This window comes from Panthera uncia (assembly GCF_023721935.1).
Source record: "Panthera uncia isolate 11264 chromosome A1 unlocalized genomic scaffold, Puncia_PCG_1.0 HiC_scaffold_17, whole genome shotgun sequence".
In the NCBI taxonomy this organism is placed as follows: domain Eukaryota; kingdom Metazoa; phylum Chordata; class Mammalia; order Carnivora; family Felidae; genus Panthera; species Panthera uncia.
The window spans coordinates 62219609-62247131 of record NW_026057577.1 but is presented as its reverse complement, the minus strand read 5'-3'; the positions used below and the strand labels follow the sequence as shown (position 1 = coordinate 62247131).

Below are 27523 nucleotides of genomic sequence, written 5' to 3'. Positions count from 1 at the left end.
AATATGTAGATCATATTTGATTGATTTAATTAAGTGAACAATCTTTTTAAGCATATTAAAAATATGGTATCACAAAAGGAGTCATTGATACATTTAAGTACAGGAAAATTAAAAATTTGTGTGTAAAATATAAAATTAAATGACATCGAAAATTAGGAAAATAAAGCAACAAATATAACAGAAGCCCATATTGATACCATGTAAGTCCATAATTCTTAAAAACAATTAGAAAACCTCTAACATCTAATAAATAAAGGACATTAAAGAGACCATCTGTATATATTATTAGTGAGACTGAACCCAATTGGGAGAATGTAAATTAAATGCCACTTGTTGCCATTTATGTACATTAAATATAAAAAAGCCATTTTCAGAATTGTCATAAATGTAAAATTTTATAAAACATGAGATTGGTGACTATGCAGAGAAAGATTTATCATATACCCTAGATGCAAGTGTATAATCTTTCTTGAGAGAAAGGAAACAATGCATATCACATTTCAAATGGCAGGTCATTTAGGCCTACAAGAAATAGTTGCATCAGTGAATGAAGATATGAACTTGGGAGTTCATTCTAAGTTTTTACTGATGGCAAAGAAGTAGAAACCAATTAAAGGAATATCAATAGGGGACCTGTTAAATAATTTTCATATTTATCATGTAACTGTAACAGAGACTGTTGCACAGCCATTACACATTATTATTACTATTATTACTATTACTATTATTTATATGTAAAATATCCACAGTTGCAAACCTGTTTATCTGTATCACTTTTCATTTTCCTCACCCCTTTAAGGACATCTCTGTGAAAATCAACTGACTTTCCTAGTGTGCTCTCCCAGGGAACCATCTGTCAAGCTGTTATGCAGATATCTGAAATGCCATTTATCTTGACCTTTGTCAAACAAATGCTCTTAGTTTTTCTATAATTTTCCTAAGTTAGACACTCTAAAAATACTTATGCTTCACTAAAACATTACATGATGTTTTACAACATAAGAGTTGCATTCCTACATAACCCTCATGCAATACTTTTTTCTTTACTTCTATGTCATTTAAGCCTCTCTATATATGAATCTCTCATTTTTTACTCATATAATTAAAGGAAAATAAATCACCATAATTTCAAATCTAATTCTCTCTTTTAGTATTATTTTGGAACCATTTCCCTCCAGTAATTAATCTTAGTATTCAAATGAGGATGTACAACATTCCATAAAATTATATTACTTTTAGTAAAACATTTCACCCATAAATGGGAATTTCAGTTGCTTCACATTTTCTCTATTTTAATTGAAGATGAAATTACTATTTTTTTAAGAAGGTGACCAAAATATACTATGTTCCAGAAGTTGCTTGTAGGACAATCTAACCACCCTCTTTCTCTGTTTCTATATTTATGCTTCTAATAACATTCTGAGAGTGATAATAGATTATTTCCCCAGATTTATTTATTGTTTTACTCTTAGCAGATTCTATTATAGCCCTTAATATATTTTATATGTTGTTTTACACACTTAGTAAATATTAATTCACCTAATCCTCATAAAAATCCTATGAGGGTTGTTATCTTCATTTTTCAGATAAGGAAATTGAGATGTAGAGAAATAAAGTAGCTTTCCCAAGGGCATATAGCTAGTGAGGGCAGAGCCATTTGGGGAACCCAGACCATCTAGCTCTTCTACAATAGACTGCCTCTTAAGAAGATCGGAGAAGATTTTTAACTAGTTGCCTTTCCCCGTAAAAATTGGTTGGTGCCACTGTGATACTATATTTCCTTGACCAATGTATCCTCTGTACAGAAACAAGAGAAAGACTCTTGGCATTTTCTGTTATGGTACCTTGTGGCCTCCTTAGGCATGGTTGGTTCTTGTCCATAGAACATACTTAGGAAGTAGTTTTAACTCAATCCAGCAAAACTTTTATTGAGGGAATTGTTACATATAAGGCACATTTAATACAGATCCAGACATGAAGAGCAGAGCACTAAGCCAAATGTCTACCCATACGCCAGCTCAGTGCCCTAAATAACCTGCTGTATTTGAGCCAAACCCCTGGAGGTAAAGGTCTATCTAAGACAGCTGAAGGCATTTTGTCTAGCATGTTTGCAGTACAAGTTTAACTCAGAAGATCCATAAGAGGGCAAAGTGCTCATGAGCTAAGGGTTAGCATAGATACAGATAAATGAGCTTTTCTGGGATCATCCTGCATGCTGAACATGAGGGTGACATGTCTGTGAGTGTGTTTCACTGTATATACCCTGTTGCAGCACCTTCGTGTTAAGTGTGGGATGCTGATTATTTTTACATTAAAGAAGGTTTGCTTAGGCCTGGTATTCTAAGTTTTTTTGCTACATTAAGTAGCAAATTTTAGGACAAATCCAGCTTGAAACAGATTGCTGACTATTAAAGTAGAGAAATTTACTTAACTGGAACAAAAAAGAAAAACATTTCTAGATCACAAACAAACAAACAAACAAACAAAAAAGCTGGAGAAGGGGAGCAGTTAGAGTGGGAGAAAAACGTATCTCTTAGAAAGAGCCAAGAAACACAGCTTAAGGAGAAAACATCACCCAGCAGGAAACCCAGCTGACTTTAAGAAATACCACAGAAAAAGAGATATGCTATAAGACTCTTCATTGCGTCATTGTAGCTAAACACTCATAGAAGTTTAAAGAGTGAAGAATCAAGCCATGGAAATGTTCATATTCTTGGAGACAGTTTGAGTTCCTGTGTGTTTATAGCCTTGCAAGCAACACAGTGACTCAGAGTGTTGGAAGATTTTTTGCCCATTTAATTGAGTGTCAACAACATTAAAAGCATTTTGAAGACCAGTAGCAATGCCTAGGTGTCTGCACAATTATATTTGGACTTAGAACAAAAGCAATCTGTATTTTTAAGCCTGGATAGGTGAAGTAACAGAGCCAAAATTCATGTTAAAACACAGGGCTCTTCTGGGGCACCTGAGTGTCTCGGACGGTTAAGTGTCCAACTCTTGATTTTGGGTCAGGTCATGATCTCATGGTTTGTGGGTTTGAGCCCCATGTCTGCACTGACAGCACAGAGCCTTCTTGGGATTCTCTCTCTCCCTCCCTCACTTCCCCTCCCCTAACTCATGTGCACATGTTCTCTCCCTCTCTCTCTCTCTCTCTCTCTCTCAAAAACAAACAAACAAACAACAAACAAACAAACATTAAAAAAAATTACAGGGCTCTTCTCGTATTATAAATCCAGGATTGTTTTGGTTTGGAGCTTAGAGTTTCTGTAAGTTTAATGAGTGTAGTGAGGAAGCTTTGAGATTCTCCAGAAATTTCTGAAATAATCACAAAGCATAGCAAGAAATCATTGAGTGATAATTTTTATGTATGATGGAACTTTGAATCAGAATGTTGAATTTGAATCTAGTATCCTCCCTTTACTCACTATCTATCTTTGGATCACACATTATAATATATTAGCCTCTGTTCCCTCATCTCAAAGGTACTGTACAGGGCTGTAGAGAGGATTCATTGAGGACACACAAGAAAGCACTTAACATAGTGTGTATGAGGCAACAAAAGTTTCCTTCCCAGGTATCATCATTTTGCCACCTTGCTTTGCTGCAGGATAGATATTTTAGATGATATAATACATGTTAGGAAATATGCAGAAACAAAAATATTTTCTAGTTTTGATAAACTTTCTAAAGTATTTTAATAAAGAATTAAAGGTAGTTTTCTGTCTTACTTCATTGTCCAAGTTGAGTCTGATGTCTTTAATTAAACAGTGTTACAAAAAGTGGTCAAATCCCCTGTGAATTTTTAAAGAAATTTTCCTAGGCTGTGAAACTTTGGGAACTTTTTTCATATCTTTATTGAAAAGCATCTAAATACAATCACTAAATATGGTCTATTCAGTACATTCACCCTGGCTCTCTCTTTTCATTCATGGACTATGTCTGACCCATGACTGTCTATTTGTGGCTGCATACATCTCACAGGATAAAGAACCTGAAATAGAAACAAAAGGACATAGTGGTTGAAAGCCACCAAGGTCACATATGGGATCATGACAGTGAAAGATGATAAGATCAAGGATGTAAGCAGGGCACTTAGTCACAGGAAGTAGGAGGAAGTAGGTCGCTATTGTGGAAGGAGAGCGGAAGCTGTAGATCAAGGAACATTAATAAACCTAAAGGTAAAGCTCTTACAAGAATTGTCCACATAGAAAACAAAGATTCCTATATTTTTTTAATTAACATAATAAGATATAAGAAAAGCTTCATGAATTAGAGAACAGAATTCTACTAAATTATTCAATGTTATGTATTCTTTTTCATGAAAATCAATGCTGTCTTTTGCATTTCAATCACATCTTGATTAATTTAATGCTTACTGAGTCTCCATGCGTGTTTTGCTTTTATAAGTATGTATTTTGTAGGAAAAACCACCTCATGAGCACAGATCCCACAAATCAGGGATGCATACTGTAATCCTCCTTCATTTTTGAAGAATGTCCAACTTTCTCCTCAACATTTTTAGAATTGTAGTTTTCTAAACAAGATTTTCATTGTACAATGATTACTATTATTCAATTATATATTCCTGAGCTGATTAAAACTCATGGAAATAATGTTGACTTTTTATTTAATGTTTAACTGTGATACATATAATATCATTTATATTCCTAATGTGTATACAACTAGAGTCTGATTTTTATTAAAATTGAAATGACCAGTAATGTCAGAAAACTGAATTATAAGCACAGGCTCTGGAAGACAAGCTGGGGAAGACCTTCATCCCAAGAAGATCAGCCCTGCCTGCCCTATTCAATCTTAGTTGCACAAAACTGCACAGCTAGAGGAATTTGGTTTAATATAAAATTGATTGGTAGACTAAAATGACCATCGTTTTATTTTAAAACAGTCAAAATAGTTATTCAGGTTTTCAACTAAGTTTATCCAGTGGCAAAGTCAAAATTATTAGCCAATCACAGACTCAGTCATCAGTTTCAAAATACAAATAATCAGTGGATCTTTGGCTTTAACATGTATGTTACTTAACCTCCTGAATTTGAGCAACTTGCACATTTATAATGGTCTCTGCTGTGGCATTTAAATTATGTCTTTTCCTCTTTTAGGTGGACCTTCTGGTCCCTACCAAAGTAACTGGCATCATTACACAAGGAGCTAAAGATTTTGGTCATGTACAGTTCGTAGGTTCTTACAAACTAGCATACAGCAATGATGGAGAACACTGGACTGTATACCAGGATGAAAAGCAAAGAAAAGATAAGGTAAGTGATCCAGGTGGTTTATAACATGCAAAGTGAAGGACCAAACTCTATCTGAATATGACTGAATGAACTGCTTAGACATATGTATTAAAAATAATGGCTATATCCACTGAGAAATGTATGTTAAATTAAAAATTCTAACATTTTCCATAGTAGCAATTATCTAAGATCCAGCTAAGTAAAATTTGCTTATATTTTATAAACCTAATAGGAGCTTGAATAATTTAACTTAAAGCACATGTAAATACTTATTGTCTGAATACTTGTCACTATTAACTTTACTATTAAAAAACGTTACTGACATTAGGCAAAAAATGTAGTTTGGCAAAAAATATTTTAAAAATTAAAAGATTTTTAAGTTATATATTTCCTTGATTATTTTGACAATAGGAATTTTAGAAATGAACAAATTTTGACTATTATACTGTTTCATCAAAATTAAAATACAGGATGTTTCTCTGCTCAGTTTCCTTCATTGTGTTTTAATTAATAGATTTGTTTAGTTTTTTTAACCTGTGTAAGCTGTTTTAATATTATCGTAATAAATATATATTATTGCAACATCCAATTCTACACTATACTATTTGTAATTGTTTTTCTAAATGTTCTTACCATTCTAAATATCGTTCTGTAGTATCTCCTGGTCTGAATTTGTGTGGGGCCCTAGAAAATGGAAGTGCTCAGGGTTCATATCAATAACTAATTGGACCAGATGTTAATTGGACCAGTTGGGCCAATGACACTGAAACTCATTCATTGCTTGGAATGTTTGTGCTAAGAACTCTACCTTTCTAAAGACATCAACAGAAACAAACTTCTTACTTCAAGGATTTGGGGGGAAATATATAATACGTTAAGTATTTCTGAGTTCACAATGACTTTTTTCCATTTTGTGTAGCCTTTTTATTCCCTGGTATATTATTCACCAGCAGAGAGTTGGGAATATCTTTCTTTTTCAAAAATTCAAGACAGAGAATTTATTAATTTTCCAAGAAATACTAAGCCTAGATGGCTATTTCAGTGAGTCAACAGAGTCTGAATTCACTTCACATAAAATTCATTTCAGGGGAGACATATCTTTAGGTTTAGATTATAAAATCCACACCTATTTACCTTTTAATATCTCAGAACACATCCATTTAGCATCTAGAGATACATTTAACATCTCAGAACACACACACATTTTACATTTTAACATCTCAGAAATTGGTATATCTTACAATGTCATAATTTTAATCGGAGGCATTTATTATTTTCTAGAAGAACCTAAAATAATGGCATGTTTTCTAATCAGTAGCATCGTAGATTGAGTGTATATAGGGTTTTTTGTGAAACTGTCTTCAAATGTATTTTTGACTGTAGTCAAATATCTGCTGTGATTTATTGTAAATAACTATTTCAGTTCCTACCTTTCACTTTTTCACAGTAGGCATTCTGATGCATAGAAAATGAAAATATATTCCGTAAGATGAAGCTTTTTAAACTTCATAAATTATATAGCTCTTAAAATTAATTTTAAAAGAGATAAGTATTCTCATACATTTTCCATGTGTAATGTTCACTAAAAAGCATATCTGTAATAGCAAAATCCTTATATAGGTTGATTTAGGGAGGAGGTATAATGAAAAATATGATTAAACTGTTGTACTGCTTAAATATTTTTTGACTCCATTTACATTAAGCTTGTCATTTCATGATTATATGTAAATAATTTTTTAATTTTTCCTTTAATTAATAGATTAGGCATTTGCATGTTAATACACTTATTATCTGTCTGAACTGTATATAAAATTTTCATCAAGTTGACCAGGTTACTTGATAGTATTCAGGTATTTTATATCCTTACTGATTTTCTATATCCTTGTACTATCAATTACAGAAAGAGCAATGTGGAAATTTCCAACTATAATTGTGATGTTCTTTATTGCTTCTTATAGTTATATCAGCGTTTGCTTGATGTATTTTGAATGTATTTTTATTTATTTATTTATTTTGATACAGACAGAGAGAGAGCATGTAAGCGGGGAAGGGACAGAGAGAGGGGGAATAAAGGATCTGAAACAGGATCTGTGTTGAGGGCAGAGAGTCCGGCAGAGAGAGGGCTCGAACTCACAAACCAAACTGTGAGATCAATAACCTGAGCCGAAGTCAGACGCTTAGCCACCCAGGCGCCCCTGCTTGATGTATTTTGAAGCTCTGTTAAAAGATGTGTGAACAATTAGGACTGTGGAGTCCACTGCATCGACTAGCTCCTTTAGTATTGGAAAATGACCTTTATCCCTGGAAATATTTTTTGATGTGGATTCTATTTTGCTGTTAATAGAGGCACTCCAGTTTTCTTTTGATTAATGCTATGTTGGTGTGTGTTTTTCATTCTTTTACTTTTAACCTATTTGTACCTTATGTTTGAAATGCACTTCTTCTATGCAGCATATAGTTGGGTCTCCTTTTTCCATCCTACTATCTCTGCTTTTTGACTAGAGCATTTAAGCCATTTATATTTGATATGAAAGTTAATATGACTGGGTTTAAATCTATCATCTTTCTGCTTATTTTCTACTTGTTGCATCTTTTCCATTTTTTTGTTTCTATCTTCTTTTGGATTAATTGAAGTTTTTTTAATGATTCCAGTTAAGATTTTGTTGTTGTTGTTGTTGTTCACTTACTTGGTATACTTTTTTGTTGTTATTGCAGTGATTTCTTTAGGCTTTGTAGCATACAAACTTAGTCTACCTTCAAATTAATGTAGAGCCCTAGAAACCTGCCTCTAGAAACACAAAATAGACCATGACTATCAATCCATGGACTTAGGAACCACATTTATTATAACATATGATTTTGACATTCCCCAAATAAGTCTTACTGTAAAAAAAATAGGCTCCCACTGGCAAGTTGGTCACCTATGAAAGTAAATTGATACTTGGTGAACAGGATATAAGCCAGAATTCTTATGGGAGCCAATAAATCACTATCATCTATTCAATGTAAAAATTTCTGAAGAGTTAAACCATTTTAATATTTATAAACATAACAATTGGATAAACTTATACCATGTAATTGGTAGTTTTAAAACTAAGCCAGTTTGTTTATGGTATTATAAATAATTTGGTATGTTGAAGAAAAGCCTTAGGTAAGTTTACTATTTACTCCTGAAGGAAATGACAAACACCAACAAACTGTACATAAGAATATAGCAATTACTATTATGATAAAGAAATAATGTATAAGAAGGAACTGTAAAAGTTCTTTGAACACTTGGAAAAAAATATATATATGTGTGTGTGTGTGTGTGTGTATTATATATATATATATACATATATATATATAATACACACACACATTCCAATGTATACATATACCAATCAAAATAAATGTTTATATATAATCCAAATAACTATTGTGCTTTGTTATTATTATTATTTTTACTAGGTATATTACTTATACTCAGAAATTAATTTTTCTGAATAAGCCATTTCCTATTGATTCCTAATATTATTTGTATCTTCTTTCCCATGGTTACTTTCCATAAGGGAGAAAGTCTGCAATGTTTACAAGTGTAAATTCAACTACAAACTTTCATCCACACAAATATGACAAATAAATTGAATGTTGCAGGGCAAAACATGTGCTTGTGAAATGTTTTCTGTATGTACCTTTCCAAGGAAATATTTTCAAAAATTTTTCTAATTCTTTTTGTGTCCTTCTGTTTTTATTGACCACTTTGCTCTAATAGATTTTAGGCTGTTTATATTGAATTGTGATACAGATCCAGAAATAAGATTACTTCAGAAAAACAATCTCAAAATAATAGCAATTTTCTAGGTTTACCACAGGTGGTGTAAATGAAATACTAAAAATGTAAGAATGTCAAATTTTTTTAAAAACGTATGAATATCTTTTCTGGTTTTTATTAGTCATAACGGACTAAGCCTCAGGAAAGCGATGTCAAGGAAAAAGTATATATGTATGTAAGAGTATCTAAATATACGTATCAACGTATATTATGTATATATATTTGTGTGTGTATGCCAAAAGTCAACTGAAGAGAAATAGATGCCTGTTCTCTTCATTGAATTGTCAGTTTCTCACTACCTTCTCAGAACTTATATAAGAACTATAATTTATTTTAACATTTTATTTTTTGACAAAATTCTTCATTTTATCTTTCATGATTGAGCACGTGATGACACTACCTCATTACGATCTCTACAATCTTATTTTTCTCTTTCTAGTCTACATTTTCTAACATTTAACCAACTTTAATATTTCTCTACAACATGGATTCAGATATATTTTTTAGTTGAAAGTCAAATGTTCCTTTGCTCTCATGAAAGTGACATTTGTTTTATACGCCTGGAGCTGTTTTTTATTGCAGTTAGCAGGAAAATTGCAAAATTTGACAGACACTTTCAGTATTTAATTTTTAAGGTTATAAGCCAAAGTAAAACAATAATAAATTTCAGGAAGCCTTCTTATATGGAAAAATTAGAAATGAAAATGGATTTTCTCATCCAATATATTAGTCATAATGTCATGGTGTTTAAATAAACCTGAATTCACACCATGGGGGCTTTCTTCTTGGGGGAAAAAAAGATGCTGGTAATATTCTATTTGTCTCCCTCCCTCGAATTATCCAGGTTTTTAAAAAGCATAAATTGCAACTATAATCTGGATATTCTATAAAAGAACGTAATCCAAAACTCTGTTTACAGTAAGATTTTATTGGCCCTGAACAGTGAATGCCACATATTCATCAAGAACAATCTTGCAACATCTTGGTGAACTCTAATTCACTGGTTACCAAAATTACCTGATCATAACACTCATGGGGGAGCTTGTTAAAAAATACTGATTTCTGGGTGCTGCCTCTGGCTCTCTGGGGATGAGTTGGAAATCTAAATGTTTACAGAGGCTCCAGCTAATTTGAATAATAAGCACATGTGGGAAAGATGACTCTAATTGGCACCAACTTGAAGTTTTTGAAACTAAGTGTAGTTTTGGATTTTTCTAGTCAGAATGGAATGTATTATATTATAATTCTTTAGGACTGGCTGGCCACTAATTTGTCAGTGGAAGTCAGTATGAATCAATGTCTCCAAAAGTAAGTTTAGATTTTAACATTTGCCACTTCTCTCATGAACACCAGAAAGTAAACATGTATTAGTTTTAAACAAAATTTAAATTTAAATAATAGATCTAAGTAGTTAGGAACACAGATTAGGTGGGAAAGCACCTCGAAGAATGTGACATTTATATTCATTCAATCATCTATTCAGCAGGCAGTTACCGTCTACATTCTGCTGGATACACTGGGGGAAAACCTGAATATGACAGTGGGTCAGAGAAAGCCCAGTCTAATGAGGAACTTGAGAATGGTGGAAGACCTTTGATACAGTCAGCTAATTTTGAAGACTTCAAATATAACCTGCCAAGTGTATAACTTGAGAAAACAAGTATAGGAAATAAGTAACATGATCTTAGAACAATCTGAGAACAATAAGAACAATATTAAATTATGCTCATTTCATAAAAGTCTGTGACTCTCCAATGGCGGGGGGGGTGGTGCGGGGAAGAGATCCTCATTCTTGTCTACTTCCTTTCTTTTTTCAACGTCGATGTGGAAAAAAAATAAGCAGCAACTCCACCAATCCCCATTAGCAAAGCCTTCATAGTCTGTATTGGAGTATATATTCAAATTAATCAGTAAGGACAGATGCCACAGGGCATCCTTTCATTCCTGCTGAAGCTGGCACTCTCAGGTAGCTGAAATTAAATGTGAATATTTAAAGCCTCAGAAGTCCAGCTCTTCATTGAGGCAGAGGTCAGGTGGGGTGTCAATTTAGTAGTCGATTGCCATGCTGCTCTTTTGAAATTTGACCTGCGTGAGAAATTTGGAACCTACAGAATCCCTTGGGAGGTAAAATAAATGGAATCCCCAGTGGCATTGGGTGAGAAGGATTCTAGCTGGGGGAAGTGAAAGAGAGTGAATCAGTCTTTCAAGGTGGAAAAGTCACATGTTTCTGAGCAGCAGGATCAAGGACATCAAGTCTCTCGTCTTGCCTAGAGACCATTAGTCTCATCCACTCAGAGTCTTACTACTATTTTCAAATAAAGCAGGGAGAGAAAGAGAAGATGCTGCTTTTCTGAAAGCATTTTCTGACAACAAATTGACTCTACACAAAGCACTCGGATTCAAAAATAGCAAATGAGTTGTGCCCCTACATGACAGAGATTTATATGTAGTCACTGTAGTGTACTTACTTAGGTATTTGGTGATTGACTTAATTGGAGCTAAGTTAAAGAAACAATGCTATAGTTTCAGCATTGTCTAAAAATAGGGACAGTGTAATTTAAATAAACACCATCTGGTATCAACTTATTTAAAATTGTATCTGCTTTCTTCCTTGTCGCAATCCAGTATTATGGGACCTTACTTGGATATGTGTTGGTATGAAGAATAAACAATTGTCCGTATTCACATTAATGTGGATGTTATTAGATTTTCAAACTTAAGACATCACGTGAGAATGTGTCTGTTTTGGCAGAATGTAAAGTTCAGTGATGAGTCACCCTTTTTAATAAAGGTTGATAACATACAGAGACAAAATATTTAGTAAAAACACGTAAGTAAAGACGTTCAGTTATTGACATAACCTGTGTATACCAACTAAAAAATTCAAGGAAATCCAATGATTCCTTATGTAGCTTTTATAATTCATGTTCTTGACAAAAAGAGAATGGAGTCCCTGTAAATTTTACTAAGGCCTCGGACCAAGAAAGCCACATCTCTGTAAAAAAACCCACTATAGAAGAATTGATCTATCAATGTGAAAAGCCATTTGCAGATCTGGATATGCCTGCTGGAATGGGAAAGGACATCCACACTGAACAAATTTAAGTTCAGAAAGCAGCATATTGTCACCAATGAGAAGTATGATAGCAGGTATTAAGGTGCACAGAGAACAACACAATATGGAATCACTTACCAGAATCAGTTGTGAGATGGGGACTTGAGGTCAGAAACAAGGCACAAGACTGGATGCAAGTCCAGACACAAATAGACAAGGGCAGATGAGCTACACGGAGGACTGTATTTCCATTTCCATATTTAACATGAACTCCAAGTGTCCTGTCTACCCAGAGATGTTTGTTCCTGAACCCAGGGTAAATGGTTTATGAGAAGGAAAGGAAGGGAGGACCAGGAAATGGGGCTACTGGGATGGAGGTGAGCAAGAGAGGGTTAGTAACTTCAATAATTATAATTGTAGAATCGAGTAACTGGCTAAATGCTGGAAATAAAAGGCAAGGTAGAATGATAGACTAGCCACAGGAACAGTCAGAAGCCATTGATCTGAAGAAGCTCATTAAGAAGTCATTTAGGTTATTTGGAGACAGCAATAGAAAGCTGATTGCCTTTCTTCAGGGATCAATTTTGAAGTTGCAGAGAAAATTCTTTGTATGTTATTTCACATTCTATAATATTAAAGACTAACAATGTAAAATAATTTTGGCCATTGAAGCCTTTACATTTCTTAGATGCCATTTGGATTTTTTAATCTTCTTCATTTAAAACAAACAAACAAAAAGAGTGCTGGTCTGAGGACACACCATAAGGTAGCAGAAAAGAAAAACAAACATCAGGCACAAAATCCATAAAACTCACTGATTTGGGAGTGGGCTGGGAACAAAGGGAAGAAAAACATCCCTGCCGCTATGACTCTTATTTAGTGACATATAATATCCCAGCACAGATGCTATGAAACCTCATTCTCAGTGAGACAGAAGTTCAAGATGTTAAAAAACAAACATTCAAGAGGCACCTGGGTGGCTCAGTTGATTAGGGAATGGACTTCAGCTCAGGTCATAATCTCACAGATCCTGAGTTTGAGCCCCACGTCCGGCTCTGTGCTGACAGCTCAGAGCCTGGAGCCTGCTTCAGATTCTGTGTCTCTTCCTCTCTCTATCCCTCCCCTGCTCACACTCTATGTCTCTCTGTCTCCCAACAATAAATAAACGTTAAATTTTTTCTTAATTCAACCCAGTAAATGTGAAGATCTAATTGGCTTTATTAAATGATGTATGAATGGGCAGCATCCCTTCTAGCTAGTAGAGGGAGCTCAGAAGAGTCGTACAAAATGGAAGGTTTTTATAGAGGGGGGATAGGACAAGAGTTACTAGCACAAGAGGATTGTTCCAGGCAAGGCTGCTTTCCCTTAGGGGTCAAAGCAAAGAGTCTTATCAGGCAGATTACTTCATCTTCCTCTGGGGGATGGAGAGAGCCCATGTGGCAGACTCCTTGGCGCCCATCAGAAAATTCCTGACCGACCAGTTAAGACTGCATTTCCGGGGGAGGTTAACTGCAGTCAGATTATGTATTAAACCCTAATTTTCAAACTCGGCCTAACTGATGCCTTTTTGGATCTGTGGGTTTTGTTTTTGACAATGGAGAAAGGAGCAAACAATGCAGAAAAATGCAGTGAGGGTTAAATACATGTTTTTTTTTTTTATTTGTGTTAATTATCTTATATCCTAAAAACATAAGAACTTCTTGGTTTCTGGAAAATTTGATAAGTTACCTTAAAATTTGAAACCATATACTTTTTCTAGGTAACAGATGTTTCTGCATGAATGAAAAAATGTGTGAAAAACACATGAAATACATTACATAACATGCTATTAAAGTAAAATGTTCATTGAAAGTAATTTTTATTATTACATATCATTATTATATTTATGGCCTTAATTTTCCCAAGGCTCAAATGCCAAAAAACTTTAAGTGTCTTAATTTTTGTCGTCCTAATCCACACTCATCAGAAATTAATAAAAATATCCACAGTGAAAATTCTGAATATCTCATGTTTTTGTTTGACATATATTATTAAGCACAATTGTTTAATGACATTATCCCTCATGGAAAATAATTACACATTCTCTTATTAAGTCGTGCCTGTATTACGACTGTGAGGGACCGTCAAGTGTTAGCCCAACTATGACCCTAGCCACTGATTAAAAATGTTGACACACTAAAAATACTGATTAGCGATAGGTCCACAATAGAATAGTCAAGGCTGTAAACCTTTAATAACTTGTTTAAACTTCAAAAATGTTATTATTCATTAAAAGGCAGTGATGAACCTGACAGAAATAGCAGAGCTTAGCTGTGAAAGATTTTTAATAGTTTTATTAGAAAAAAATAGAATCCTATTTAACTTGAATCTGATAGTTACCATCCCCACTATTAAAATGAGCATTTGATCAGTCTGAGTAAGAGAAAAAAAAACATGTCATTATTTTGGTTGTTGGAACTATGCACTTACCATTGGCTGGAATACAGCAAAAAATATGAACCCACTTCATTTCTAAGTAATTACCAAACAACTAATATTTTGACTGCTGAATATGCATATTTTGAAGGTGAAAAAACCCTCTAGGATGTCAGTTCCACAGGGCACACATGCCGTTTTTCCTGTCCACCAGCACCCGTTCAGCGGTAGTGTGTGAAGCAATGGAAGTCTCTGACTTTCAAAATGAATTCATGTTCTAGTCTTTTTCTACTCATTCCACAGTTTAAATCCGAAAAAGGATAAAAGATGCCTGTCATAATTCCATGCTTATAAGAATCCATAAAAGGATTTCTGGATCTGCCACACCCTATAAAACGACCCGTTAGGCAACGACACTCATGTCCATACTTCTTTTTGTTGGATCTCAAAGAGAAAGCTTATTTATATGTATGGAGGGCTCTCAAGGCGCTAAGGTACTAAGCCCCTTGGGGCCCTTATTGTAGAAGCAACACATTTCTCATCATTATAAGGCTTCTGGTGTAATTTGAAACACAAAGCTGATTAAAGGATAATTTTAAAAATTAAAGATGAACCCAGCGATTATACCTGGATGAAAGGAGTATTTTTTTCCAATTTTTCTATAGAAAAAAAAACCCAGAAGACCAAAAACAGGAATTAATTTCCTGCTTTCCAATAAAGCAAGAAATAAAATTAATTTTGTACAGATAAATGAAATGTTAAATAGTTGACAATAATTAAAGGAAGGCATTCTTCATAAGGGAGTGAAAAAAATATTACTCTTACATAGCAACGTTCCACTTTTGATTTATTTTCTTCTTTTTGGTAGTTTAGTAATATCTATAAGCATTGGCAAAGGTGATTTTTTCCTCCTGATGTCAAATATAATTTAATTATCATTGTGCTCTCAACACATTGAAACAAAAAGACCCAGGATCCAGCTCAAACCCAAGTAAAGTTTGCAGCTGCTCAACTCAGGGCCATTTACTCTGTTCTTCATTTAGAGTTCTAGATTTACCAAACACAAATGCAGCATACCCTGTTAAATTTGAATTTCAGATCAGCAATGGATAATTCTTTTAGTATAAGTATATCCCAAGTTTGTATCTGCAATCCTGTCTCCATTAAAGATCTCCCAGATTTTCCAGCTAGACCAGATGTTCTTCTGAGAACACACATAAGGAAGACAGAATAAAGTGGGGATGCCTTTCTTCCATGCCTAGTCAAGCACAGCAAACGCACGCACACACCCTCACAATCTGCTTCATCTTTGAGCTTTCACTTTGCCACCTCTTTGTCCATCTCCAGAAATATTTTCTCCAACTCCCTGACACTCTTTCCTCCTTAGCAGTCTGGCTTAGAAGACACATGGCTGGATGCTGAAATCACTACTGTGTTCATATATATAGTTGTGTACGAAGTCATTTCTGACCAAAATAGGATGAAACTCTTCAAGGAGATGTGGAGTGAGGAAAAGGTTCCTAAGGTGGGGTAGGAATTATCAGACACCAATTTCTCTACTGCCACATCATGGAAATTTCTACTATGAAGGGATAGAGTCAGACTACAGATTGTTCTGATACAATGCAAAATGCCCTGTGTGACTTAGGAAATTTTGAGATGAGCATTGAGCTTTATGAGAGAGGCAGACTGTTTTGTACTTTTATAGAAAAAAGAAAAAGCATTTCTACATTTCTGATGTTATACTAAAAAAGAAAAAAATAAGATGGTCTTACTCTCCTACTACTCCTGGTAATATCTCCTGTAGATATCTTTAAAAAGCAGATGATCAGGGCACCTGGGTGGCTCAGTCGGTTAAGGGTCTGACTCTTGATTTTGGCTCAAGTCATCATCTCATGGTTTGTGAGTTCAAGCCTCACATGGGGCTCCGCACTGACAGTGTGGAGTCTGCTTGGGATTCTGTCTCCCTCCCTCTCCATGCCCCTCCCCTGCTTACTCTCTCTCTCTCTCTCTATCTCTTAAAATAAATAAAAATAAACTTTAAAAAAAAGCACATGATTTTCCAGTTCTGTTTCTTCTGTAGGACTATTTCTTATGGCAGTCAAAATCTGAGTGCTGGAAATCAGATAGTTTAAGTATATAGCCACAGTTCAGAATGGCATATTTTATGTTTCATAAATCTTTATAGGCAATCATCCTATATGATATATTTCCTAGGGTATTCTTGTTTCCTAAGGAGACTCTCATCATAAAAGAAGTTAAATATGGTTGTGTGTCCTACCTATTGAGTGACTTTTAGAGTGAGCATTCTAAATGCCAGCAACTATGGGAGAAGAAAGGTAACAGTCAACAGAATTAGAAACTTTAGCTTTGATTTTTCTGAGTTTTTTTCCAGGGTCAAGACTTAACAGAAATATTATGAATTTCTCAGTGAGGCCCTTCTGGCGCTTTGTAAGAAACGGCCCGCTCCCCAGACACTTGGAGTTAAGGATCTGCAAGAAAATCACAGATGGAATGGAGGTGGCTACCCTGTCCCCAGGCCTTTTCCCTGTGTTGAATCTCAGCTGTGAGAATCTGGCTGTGTTGAATCTCAGCAGTTCCTTAGCTCAGCTTGTCGCTCTCGCAGTGGACTAGGGAGTTACAGGTATAAGCTATGCCAGCTTGCCAGTAACAGAGAGGGTGATGTTACTGTGGAGAGTTACATCCCTCCATCTCAGACCTCTATGGGTCAGGTGAGCCTTTCCAGGAGAGGCCAGAAGTTAAAAGTTTTCAAAAATATTCCCAAAGATGTGCCATTTCCTCTTCTTTCCCAGAGTACCTAAGGAGGAAGGTATTTTAGAAAGATATCACAGCCCTCTTTCCCAGTCAAGAATTAAATATCAGCCAACCAGCTTTCGTATTAAGTACAGGAAAATGAGAGTGTGTGACAGTTTGAAAAGCAATAAAAGAAAAGTCCCTTTATTGTCAGAGTAGAAAGAAAGAGGTAACATATTTGCATTGTTGTGGCCAATTATTATTAGAATCTCCAACGAGTGCATTTTGGGGAGAAAAATGTGTAACAGGAAGAACAATACAGTGCACATAATACTGCAAGAACTCTTAAGTGAATATCAGATATGTGGGTTAGTAAAGATTTCTTGAGATATAATCAGAGATTTATATATACTAGGAACATGAAGCAAAGCCAGATCAGTTCAGTGAAATGCAGTATTTCCTGAAGCCAAAGACCTCCTTTTTTACATAATTACAAAAGAGAGCAAACTTCAGAGCCACAAGAAATCTCCTGAGGGCAGCAATGGGAGTGGAATGCATTTTCTCAGAGAATCCGTATATTCATTTTAATGGTTTAAAATGATCCATGCACTAGTGTAAGAAAGACATGGAACTTGTCCCCATGTTTTTCTTTTTACTTCCCCCATCAAACAAAAATGTCCTATAATTGGACCTTTGAAGTTAAGTCTTTGGGTAGGCAGTTTGAAAGCCTCATCTAATTTCACTGAGGGAGCTTGGGAAGGAAAGAAATCTCTGAAGGAACCAGGGTCCAGGTTTTTTAAAGGGCTTGTGGAACAAAATACCATTCTGAAAGGAACACAGATAAAAATTGGTATCCAATATGAAATACAGTGCAGAATGATTTATATATGTCACTATGTTCTACAGCTTTCAGAAAACCTGGCAGTTTCCCAGGGATTTCAAATTAATCCCTAGTAGATGGCCAAAGTAATATTCCCCGTGGAATGTGTAAGCTTTTGCAGAAATGATTTTAAAGAAATACAAAAGAATAAAGATGGTGAGCTGTTTTGTTACTGAAATATGAAACAGAACAAGCAAGCCACACTAGCTGTTTGATGTATTTGCTAGGGTTATGTTCATGAAAATAAATATCATCCAGAAAATAAAAATAAAAGGAGCAAGTAAAATAGAGCGAGTAGAACCTAAGAATAAAAGATTTAGAAAGTGTTCTCAAGGGCCACGATAAATAAATTTCAGTAGGAAATTTAGGATTTATTCAAAGAATCGTAAAAGAATATGTTCACAATTAATTTGGAGCCTGAGGCCTGGCACATAAGGTTGAGGAAGTTTGGGGCACAATTCTTTGAGATATTTGGGGTCCCTTTTCAGACTAATCGTTACAAGTATCAAAAAGTCCTCCACGAAACCTATAACCTTACAACATCAATTACTCATTGCCAAGTTTGGGAGTTCCTAAATCCACATTCATTTCTCACATCAACAGTGTTCAAAGGTCACCAAGACCACCTTAGGTATGACAATTCACGACTCACAGAACTCATTTAAAATTATTATACCTACAGTTACAGTTTATAACAGTGAAAAGATTCAGATAAAAATCAGCCAAGAGAGGGGCTGCTGGGTGGCTCCGTTGGTTAAGTGTCTGATTCTTGGTTTTCACTCAAGTCATGATCTCATGGTTTCATGAGTTCGAGCCCTGCATAGGACTCTGTGCTCTCAGTGCAGAAGCCTGCTTGGGATTCTCTCTCTTCTCTCTCTCTCTGCCCTTCCCTTGCTCATGCTGTCTCAGTCTCTCTCTCAGAATAAATATATAAACTTTAAAAAAAATCAGCCAAGAGAACAGGCATATGGGGCAGAATCCAGAAGAGTTCTAGGCATTAGCTTTCCATTGTTTTCTCTCAGAGTCTTGAACAGTGCTAAACCTCTCTCAGCAATGATATGTGACATACAATATACACTAGGTATTACCAACCAGGAAAGCTTACTTCAGCCTTGATGTTCAGAGTTTTTATTGAAGCTCAGTTATGTAAACATGGTTTACTGCCCGCAAGGCTGACTTTAGTTTCCAGCCCCTTAGGTGGTCAAGCTAGTCCAAAGCCCCCACCATAAATCACTTTGTTAGCATACATTATCTGGCCCAGCCCATGTAAACAAAGACAGTCTTCTCCTGCAGGATGTTCCAAGGCTTTCAGCTCACAGGAGCTGAAAGCAAAGGTCAGACCTCTTTTTGGGGTAAGGTTAATATTTTACTGCACACTCATATTACACAAAGTTGTATGTTTTGTATTCTCTTCACTGGAATGACCTACGTCTGCAAACATTGTGACTATACTAGATTGGACACACCCTGAATTGTACAGATATGTTCTCCTGCTGATAAATTGTTTTGGATGGTTATGGCCTTACTTCATCTGCACTTTTGAAGGGCAGGATGCTTAGGGTTGGAAGACACTGAGGCAGCTCTCTGTTCCTCTCTACCAGTGAGGATTTTTGCTGCAGCATTGTTGTGAAGTCTTATAGTGAGGGCTCATCCCCCAACTCATTCTTTTCCAGACTCATGATCAATGTAGATGGTTATTAACACAATCTACTCTCTCTGACAAAACCTTTTCTTTATGTGTGTGTGCACCTCTTAGAATGTGATTCTCAGTGTGCACTGTTTTTCAAGGAACATTTCCTAGAATGTTGGAATTTACCTGGAAACTGATTTCTTGTTCCCGTTTTACATATGAAAGAATGTACTTATATTTAGACTAATTTTGTTACAGAGTTTCATTGGTTTAGTGGAATTGATTGGAGAGAAACCATCAAGAATGATATACCAGCCATTCAATCATGAAATGGTTTCAGGATGCTGATAAATTTTCCTAGAAAATTGAATTCACTGAATAATAGCTAGAGTCTATGTAGGCTAAAATAATCAAACTTTGGTTTCAGACTTTTTATATCCAATCACTAACAGAAGTTTCATACATGTAAAACTTCCAATAAGATTTTTTTAATGTGATGTACGTTCATACCACTAACTGAAACTTTTTAAGACATAGTTTTCTATACATTTTAACACAAGCCTCACATTTTATTTTATTTTTTAATGAAAAGTTTTGGTTTTTAGAATGCTTTAATATAGGGCAAAGTAGAACAAAAATTGCAAATTTTACTAAGACATATTAATAATATAGTTATAGAATGAGAAGCAACTGGTCTTTCTTATAAACACTATCTGAATAAATAAATATGTTTACTTTCATTTATGCATACTAATTCTGTGAAAATCTTCATTAGACTTTAAACCATTAAAGCATTCATTCAAGTTATACCTGAAATTTTTGACAGTCCAAAGAAATTCAAGTAATGTTCTTTTTATTCAATTTTTTTAATATTTTATTTACTTTTGAGGAAAAGAGAGACAGAGTATGAGTGGGGGAGGGAGAGAGAGGGAGACACGGAATCCGAAGCAGGCTTCAGGCTCTGAGCTGTCAGCACAGAACCCGATGCAGGGTGCAGACTCACAAACCGCGAGATCTTGACCTGAGCTGAAGATGGACAGTTAACTGACTGAGCCATGCAGGTGCCCCTCAGTAATTTTATAGAATAATATAATATTATATAATAATAATTATATAAAAACAATTTTTATGATGCTGAACCATAAACTAATAAGTGTAAGTCCTTTATGTCACTCAAAATGCCAGATTTTATACTCACATTACACATAAATGGTTACTTTATGAAATAGATACTTAACTCCAATGTCTATTAAATTTCTACTATTTTTATATAGATCATAATTCTAACTAAGGAATTGCTATTTTTAAAATGTCATGATTCAATAAAATGAAATGAAATTGGAATAAATATAAATTTCTATATCCACTATAAATCTATTTTACAAGTAAAACAATGGGAAAATCCTGGCTTAAGAGAAATTCTATGACAAAGTTCATAGTTTATTTGACCATCAGTCATCAATCATGACCGAAGTGAATCTAATAGTTTTAAATAATTTTATTGCATTGATAGAAGCATTGTATCTGTAACAAAGGTAAGTATCCTCTATATTTTGAGCCATTCAAGTCATAACTACATACTATGTCTGGATAAATCCACACTTTAATTGAGTCATAGTTAAACCAGAGGGTATCCAATGGAATGCAGTCAAGATGATAAGTTTGAAGATCAACTTAAATGAGAATTTTTTAAGCAACCATGACTGTTTAGCCTCAAGCACTATTTTTGAGTTTTTGATAGGTTTATATTAGTTATTATTAGTGTTTTTCTTTTGGTAATTAGATATCTTCTATGCTTTTTGGGCATAATGCACTAGGATCATAGATCAAAGTTTGAAGGAGGCATATGTCAACCCATAAAAAGACAGACTTCCAAAGTGTCTAAAAGCATACCTACCCTATTATATTGATGAATAGGTTGCCATGGCTGAAAGTTCCATGTCAGAAATGTTAGAAAAAAATTGGTGCTGGCAGATCTATACCTTCTTTTCCAAGTCTTGGGTTCTTCCATTGTATGGGTAGAGTTAAATAAAAACAGGGTTTCTCAGGGATCAGAGCTTGAAAAGACTGTTCTTTTCTAACTTTGTTATAAGTACTCTAGATAAAAGAATAAATAATTGAAATTATATATGCCAAATAAGATTTTTTTTCACTTTCCATTCCTTTCCCTGCCCTGAACACACACACACACACACACACACACACACACACACACACAAATGCTGCTTTAGGGTAATGCATTTTTATCTTGATCTTTTATCCTTTAAGGATATCAGATTGGTGTATAGACATAGCCAATGAAGCCAATGGTATGTCTGACACCATTACCAAAGCAAATACAAACAGTAGAGAAAACTCGAGAAAGCTTATTCAACCCTTATATTTCCACAATATTTGGAATTCCAGATATCGTTCTAGTCTCCACATATCAAAAGAGAGATAATGCAATCTAGAAAGGGGTGACCAAAACGCCATGGGGATGAACTGATGGTTACCCAAGACCTTGCTAAAATACAGACTCTTTAGCCCTGAAGAGCTCAGGGAGGCTACCTAAAACTGCTTAAAACTGCTGGTTAGATCCCAAAAGGTTAGACCAGTGAGAGTCTCTCTAAAACTTTTAATGCATTTGTTTACAACAAATAACGAGAAGTATATCTTCACAGACCAGATGGCTTTCTAAGTAAGTAGTATGTGCAAGAAATCCCCAAAGAATTCCTCAACATTTGTGAAAGGCAGGTATATAGTACATGGCTGCTAAGAAAAGCTGAGATATGACCCAGCTCTCTGACTGTGTCATGAAGGATAATCCTGCCTTCTTGGCAGCCTCCACTGATGACGTCTACTCATCATTATCTGAATAGACCATTGTCCCTAATGAAGAATGACAAGTCTCATCTGAGAAAAAAATTATTAAAACGTTGCTAGAAGCAACATTTAATTGTTTTATCTGACAGTCTCTCTGTGTTGAGATTTGAATTTTCATTAGAATCTGATTTGAATTTTAACTAGTATCACAGGAGAGTTGACATTGGAAAACAGAATCCAACATCTCCGCCACATGGAGGCAGTTGTAGTTTTCTCCCTTATCCTCTAGGTTGTAACTGTGGAAGCCTCTCCAAAGTACTTTCAGTACCTTTTCCTTGAGGCCCCGTGTGTTGGGAAAATCCTGAGATCCCTAAGCATTATAATGTCTTAGTGCATCAACAAACTTGTCATCAGCTAATTATTAGCTGAGCCTCCTCCTGCAACCGAAGCATGTGCAGACTCTTTCCTAAAAACTTCTCAAACTATCTTTCTTGTGTACAATATTCCCCTTCTCAGTGGAGATTCATTCAATGTTTTCCATCAGTCTTTTCAGACTTTGATTTCAATCGAGGTGCTTATATGTCTAAAGTGTGTATATGAAAGTGCATTGCTAGAATTTTTACACATTTTTAAAAGTTAACTAAAAATACTGAGTTTGCATTCCTTTGCTGGGTAAAACTTTGAAACTGCAATTCTTAAGCAAGATCTTCCTAGTGCTGGAGACAAGGAAACAGTACATGAGCCACATGTTTGCACAGCAAGTACAAGATGTCATGTTAGAAATCGCAAGTATGTGCTTAGTGTTCGTTACTATATCATTACTGAGAGACCTCCAATATTAAAAGTATATTTTCACTACCTTTAGCTCATAGTTTGGGTGATTCCAATGTCGACTGTGGCTGTTTTTCTGTGAAAATGTTTGTTTTTTAATGATACTATTTTATGAAACTTCATTTAATCTTTTTAATGAGCATTCAAATATTTATGACTTTCACACATTGAATCAGAAATGTCACAGTTGTATGCAGTTTCAGAGCTGATGTAGTTTCTTTAAATATATTTTCCATTATAAAAAGATAAGTCTAACTAATATGTCAACTATTCCTTTCTGGATTGATAGTTTCTTATTGAAACTTGTGCTGAGGACCAGTGACTTAAAAGCAAATTGTTTCTTACTGTATATCTTTCTTAAGAAGTGGTATGACACTATGTTTTGGACGGTTATAGATCTTGTGATGAAAGTTAATGAATTTAAGTTCTATTATTCTGAAGATATACATTAAGTTCTCCAGCAGGGCTATGAAATTGGATTTGAGATTCTGTATTAAATTGTAACACGACAATCTCAGTGAAGCATTTGAATCCAACATCATATGTCAGAGAGAATGTCAGGGATCCGTACAATATACTCTCTTATTTTCTGCTTTTGCAATGACAACCTCTCTATGGATTTCTGGTGAGTGTTTGTGTGGTATGCCCTATCCATGTGAGCTTCTGCTAACAGAGACACTGTTACTTAGTAACACATTTAAATCCAGAATTAGTTCCTGCTTGGTCAATTCAAAGCCAGAGCATTGCTGAGGATAAAATGCCTATTAAATGAAAATGGATTCAGATATGCCAGGATGATGAATTCTAGATTTGGCACAGTTCGGTATTCTCTTCTTCAGCAAGTATTTATTCAAAAATAGCCTTTGAGATATATTTTGTGTCATGTTGAAAGATTATTCCCCACCAGATGGGGATCGCACTTTGCATTTGCCCTTAACGACACGTAATCTTTCCATGGGACCAACAGAAAGATTACCCCATCTTGTCTCTTGCTTCTATTAATCAGTACCATGCTGTCTAATGCCTTAAAGAGCATATCTTTATTTTTCTATTTCCAGGGGACCTTTTATGATCATGTGAGACTGAACCAACTTATTCTAGAAGACGGTTTTTAAAACATTCCCTTTAATTTTAGAATGTTCAAAGATACAGATTAAATATTCTGTCATGTAGTGATGGCGTTTCTTTTTTTTTTCTTTTCTTTTTTTTTTTTTTTCCTTTGGGGAATTTTCTTTTCAGGTCTCCCTTTACCCATATAGTCATGTTTTGATCTCAAGCAAGAAAGAAAATTATCTTCCAATTATAAGATGCCTCATAAAGTTAAAAGGGGAAACTCTGAAGGGACATTCACTATCCTAGTTGAGCTGAAATAAAAATGTGAATATAAAATCATTAGAAATTCCTTCAATAATAAGTGTTCAGAATCTCTAGGTTAAAAAATGATGAAATCTTCAAGTACGACTAAATATTATGAATGCATGAATTTCTCCCAAAGTCATGTGTAATTTAATACCATTTCTATCAGGATCCCAGTAGTTTGATTTTGTTTTTTCTGAAACAAGCACTTTTAAAAGTTATTATAAAGGTCTCTTGGGAGAAAAATGGACATAAAATGCATTAAGAAAATAAAAAAGCTTTGCAACAAAAGAAGGAAGATAGAGAATAATGCAGTGCCAACGTGTCAGAACATTATAAGTCACAATGATCACAACAGTATTGTATGGATCCAGAAATTAATAGACAGAGAAGCCAAAAAAAGAAAGGGGGGGAGTACAAAACAGCATTGATTGTGTTATCTCTTGGGGAATTTGTTGTCTATGTGAAAAGTGAGCAAAAGACATTTTGATGGTACTGTGCTCACCAAATATCCATGCTCTCCTCTCCATTTTCCAGCCTCCTTTACGGCTGGGCTGGGGTCATATAATTAGTTAAGGTCAATGATATGTATCCAAAAATGATGTAAGCTGCTTCCTTACTGTGTTCTTTAAAACATCCTGCACAGGCTAACAACTCTCTCTCAACATATCATTTGTCAATGTGGAGACCCCATGTTTCAGATGATGGCTAGCCTAGATCAGAGCAGCCTAGATCTCTGAGTCACTCCTTGGAAGAGAGCACCCTCAGCAAGCTGCCTAATCAACATCAGCCTGTGACATAAGCAAAAAATAAATATCTGTTGCATTTTTAAAAACCTGGTAGGCAAAGGAAAATGGTAGATATACATATTCCTGCCTTAGACACCCAGTTTTGTTTTATTTATTTATTTTTATTTGATTGTTTTTAAGTAGGCTTCACACCCAGCGTGGAGCCCGACATGGGACTTGAACTCATGACGCTGAGATCAAGACCTGAGCTGAGATCAAGAGTCAGATGCCTAACCAACTGAGCCACCCAGGCACCCCTTATTTAAGTCTTTATATTAAACATTACTTGACAGTTTGGTTTAAAAATTATCATTAGAAAGAAGCTGCAACAATTTATTTTGAAAAACATGATTACTTCTCAAATCTCACTTTTGGGAAAAAAGCTTGAAACAAGAAAATAATAAAAATAATTCCCAAGGAAAAGAAGGCTACATGATTGATATTCTTTCCTCTTCTTTACTAGGTTTTCCAGGGCAATTTTGACAATGATACGCACAGGAAAAATGTCATCGACCCTCCCATCTATGCACGGCACATAAGAATCCTTCCTTGGTCCTGGTATGGAAGGATCACACTGCGGTCGGAGCTGCTGGGCTGCACAGAGGAGGAGTGAGGAGACTCCATACCCCACAACTCTCCTCTCTATCTCCCTAAAAGTATCTCCACGGAATGAACTGTGCAAAATCTGTAGGAAACTGAATGGTATTTTTCATGAAAAAGTGCTTAAATTAGGGTAGGCCACTGTCTTTAAGGAGGTCTAAGCTTACCTTTTCAATGGTTTAATTTGATTTTTATTGTTTAAATTTCTTAAGCAACATCACATTAACTTGTGAATTACTTTTGTCATTGTCTTTTGAATTATTCACAATGGTTGAAATATATTAAGGAAAGAAAGTAGCACTCTTTTGATAGCAAGGGTAAAAAAAATCTCACAGTTATCAAGTAGAAGCAAGAGTTGATAGAACTTTTATAATCAATACTCAACTAATTCTTATAAAAGGGATACCGCAATGTTAGCAATAAGTTTTTTTTCTTCTGTAATGACTCTTCATTATCATAATTGTTTCCCTGTGCCTACCAAACACTGTCAGTGCTTAGAACAGAATTTTAAAGAATCTGTAACAGGCAGTACTAATTGACATTGTATTTCTCATTTTGCTTCCAGTATTTCTAATCAAATATTATGTGATCTTTTTTCCTTTTTGTTCTATTCATATATATCTTTATATTATATAATGACTGAATAAGTCCATATTTTTTTTTGCTAATTGAGTTTACTCCTAGTATTTGCCTAAAAGGAGGATCATGTTTGTGTGTGTATACATATATATGGAACATGATTGTGTATCAGTAGATTGATCATATTTAATATCAGTATATTGAATCTGCAATTCTATTTTTGAAGGAAGCTATAACTATGTATTTCCAAATGCCTTCCTTTACAAAAAGCCGAATACCACCATTTTGCAGAATAAACAAAAACAGAATTATATGATGTCCCTTTAAACTGGAATTTTAAACTTTTCATCTTATTTACATACCCTTATCTCCACTTTAGGATGATGAATTTTTTTTCTCTATTTAAGAAATTTTTTAGCAAACAAATGTTAGCATCGTGCTGCATAGCTTGGCCAAGCATACTCCTCATTTGTTTGTTCACCTCTGCATTTCCTGTGAAACTAACATTTTATTGAGACTTGAATGAAACTGGTAGTGGTTTCCCAGGAAAGCACATTGTGTAGTTATTTGTGAAAAGAAAAGTATTTACTAATGACCAAGTAGTCCATCATTTTAAGATGAAAATTGATTTCTATTTATTTTGCTTCGGAGGTCCTGAAATAATAAGCAATTATCATAACAATTTGTTATTGATAATGGAGGTTTCATTGACATGTCTCTCAAATTAAAGCTCACACTGCCTCCATAAAAGTCCTCAGCAT

At 34.8% G+C, this 27523-nt stretch overlaps 1 protein-coding gene across 1 annotated transcript in view; it reads left to right on the top strand.

Annotated features, from left to right (window-relative positions):
• The window catches only part of EDIL3 (EGF like repeats and discoidin domains 3), a 283403-nt gene extending 257016 nt beyond the window's left edge, over window positions 1-26387 (top strand). The window contains exons 10-11 of the mRNA XM_049648892.1: window positions 5121-5276; window positions 26047-26387. Of these exons, the coding sequence (XP_049504849.1) occupies window positions 5121-5276; window positions 26047-26196 (306 nt within the window). The 3' untranslated portion in view covers window positions 26197-26387. The remainder of the gene's footprint in view (window positions 1-5120; window positions 5277-26046) is intronic.
• Window positions 26388-27523: the final 1136 nt, after the last annotated feature.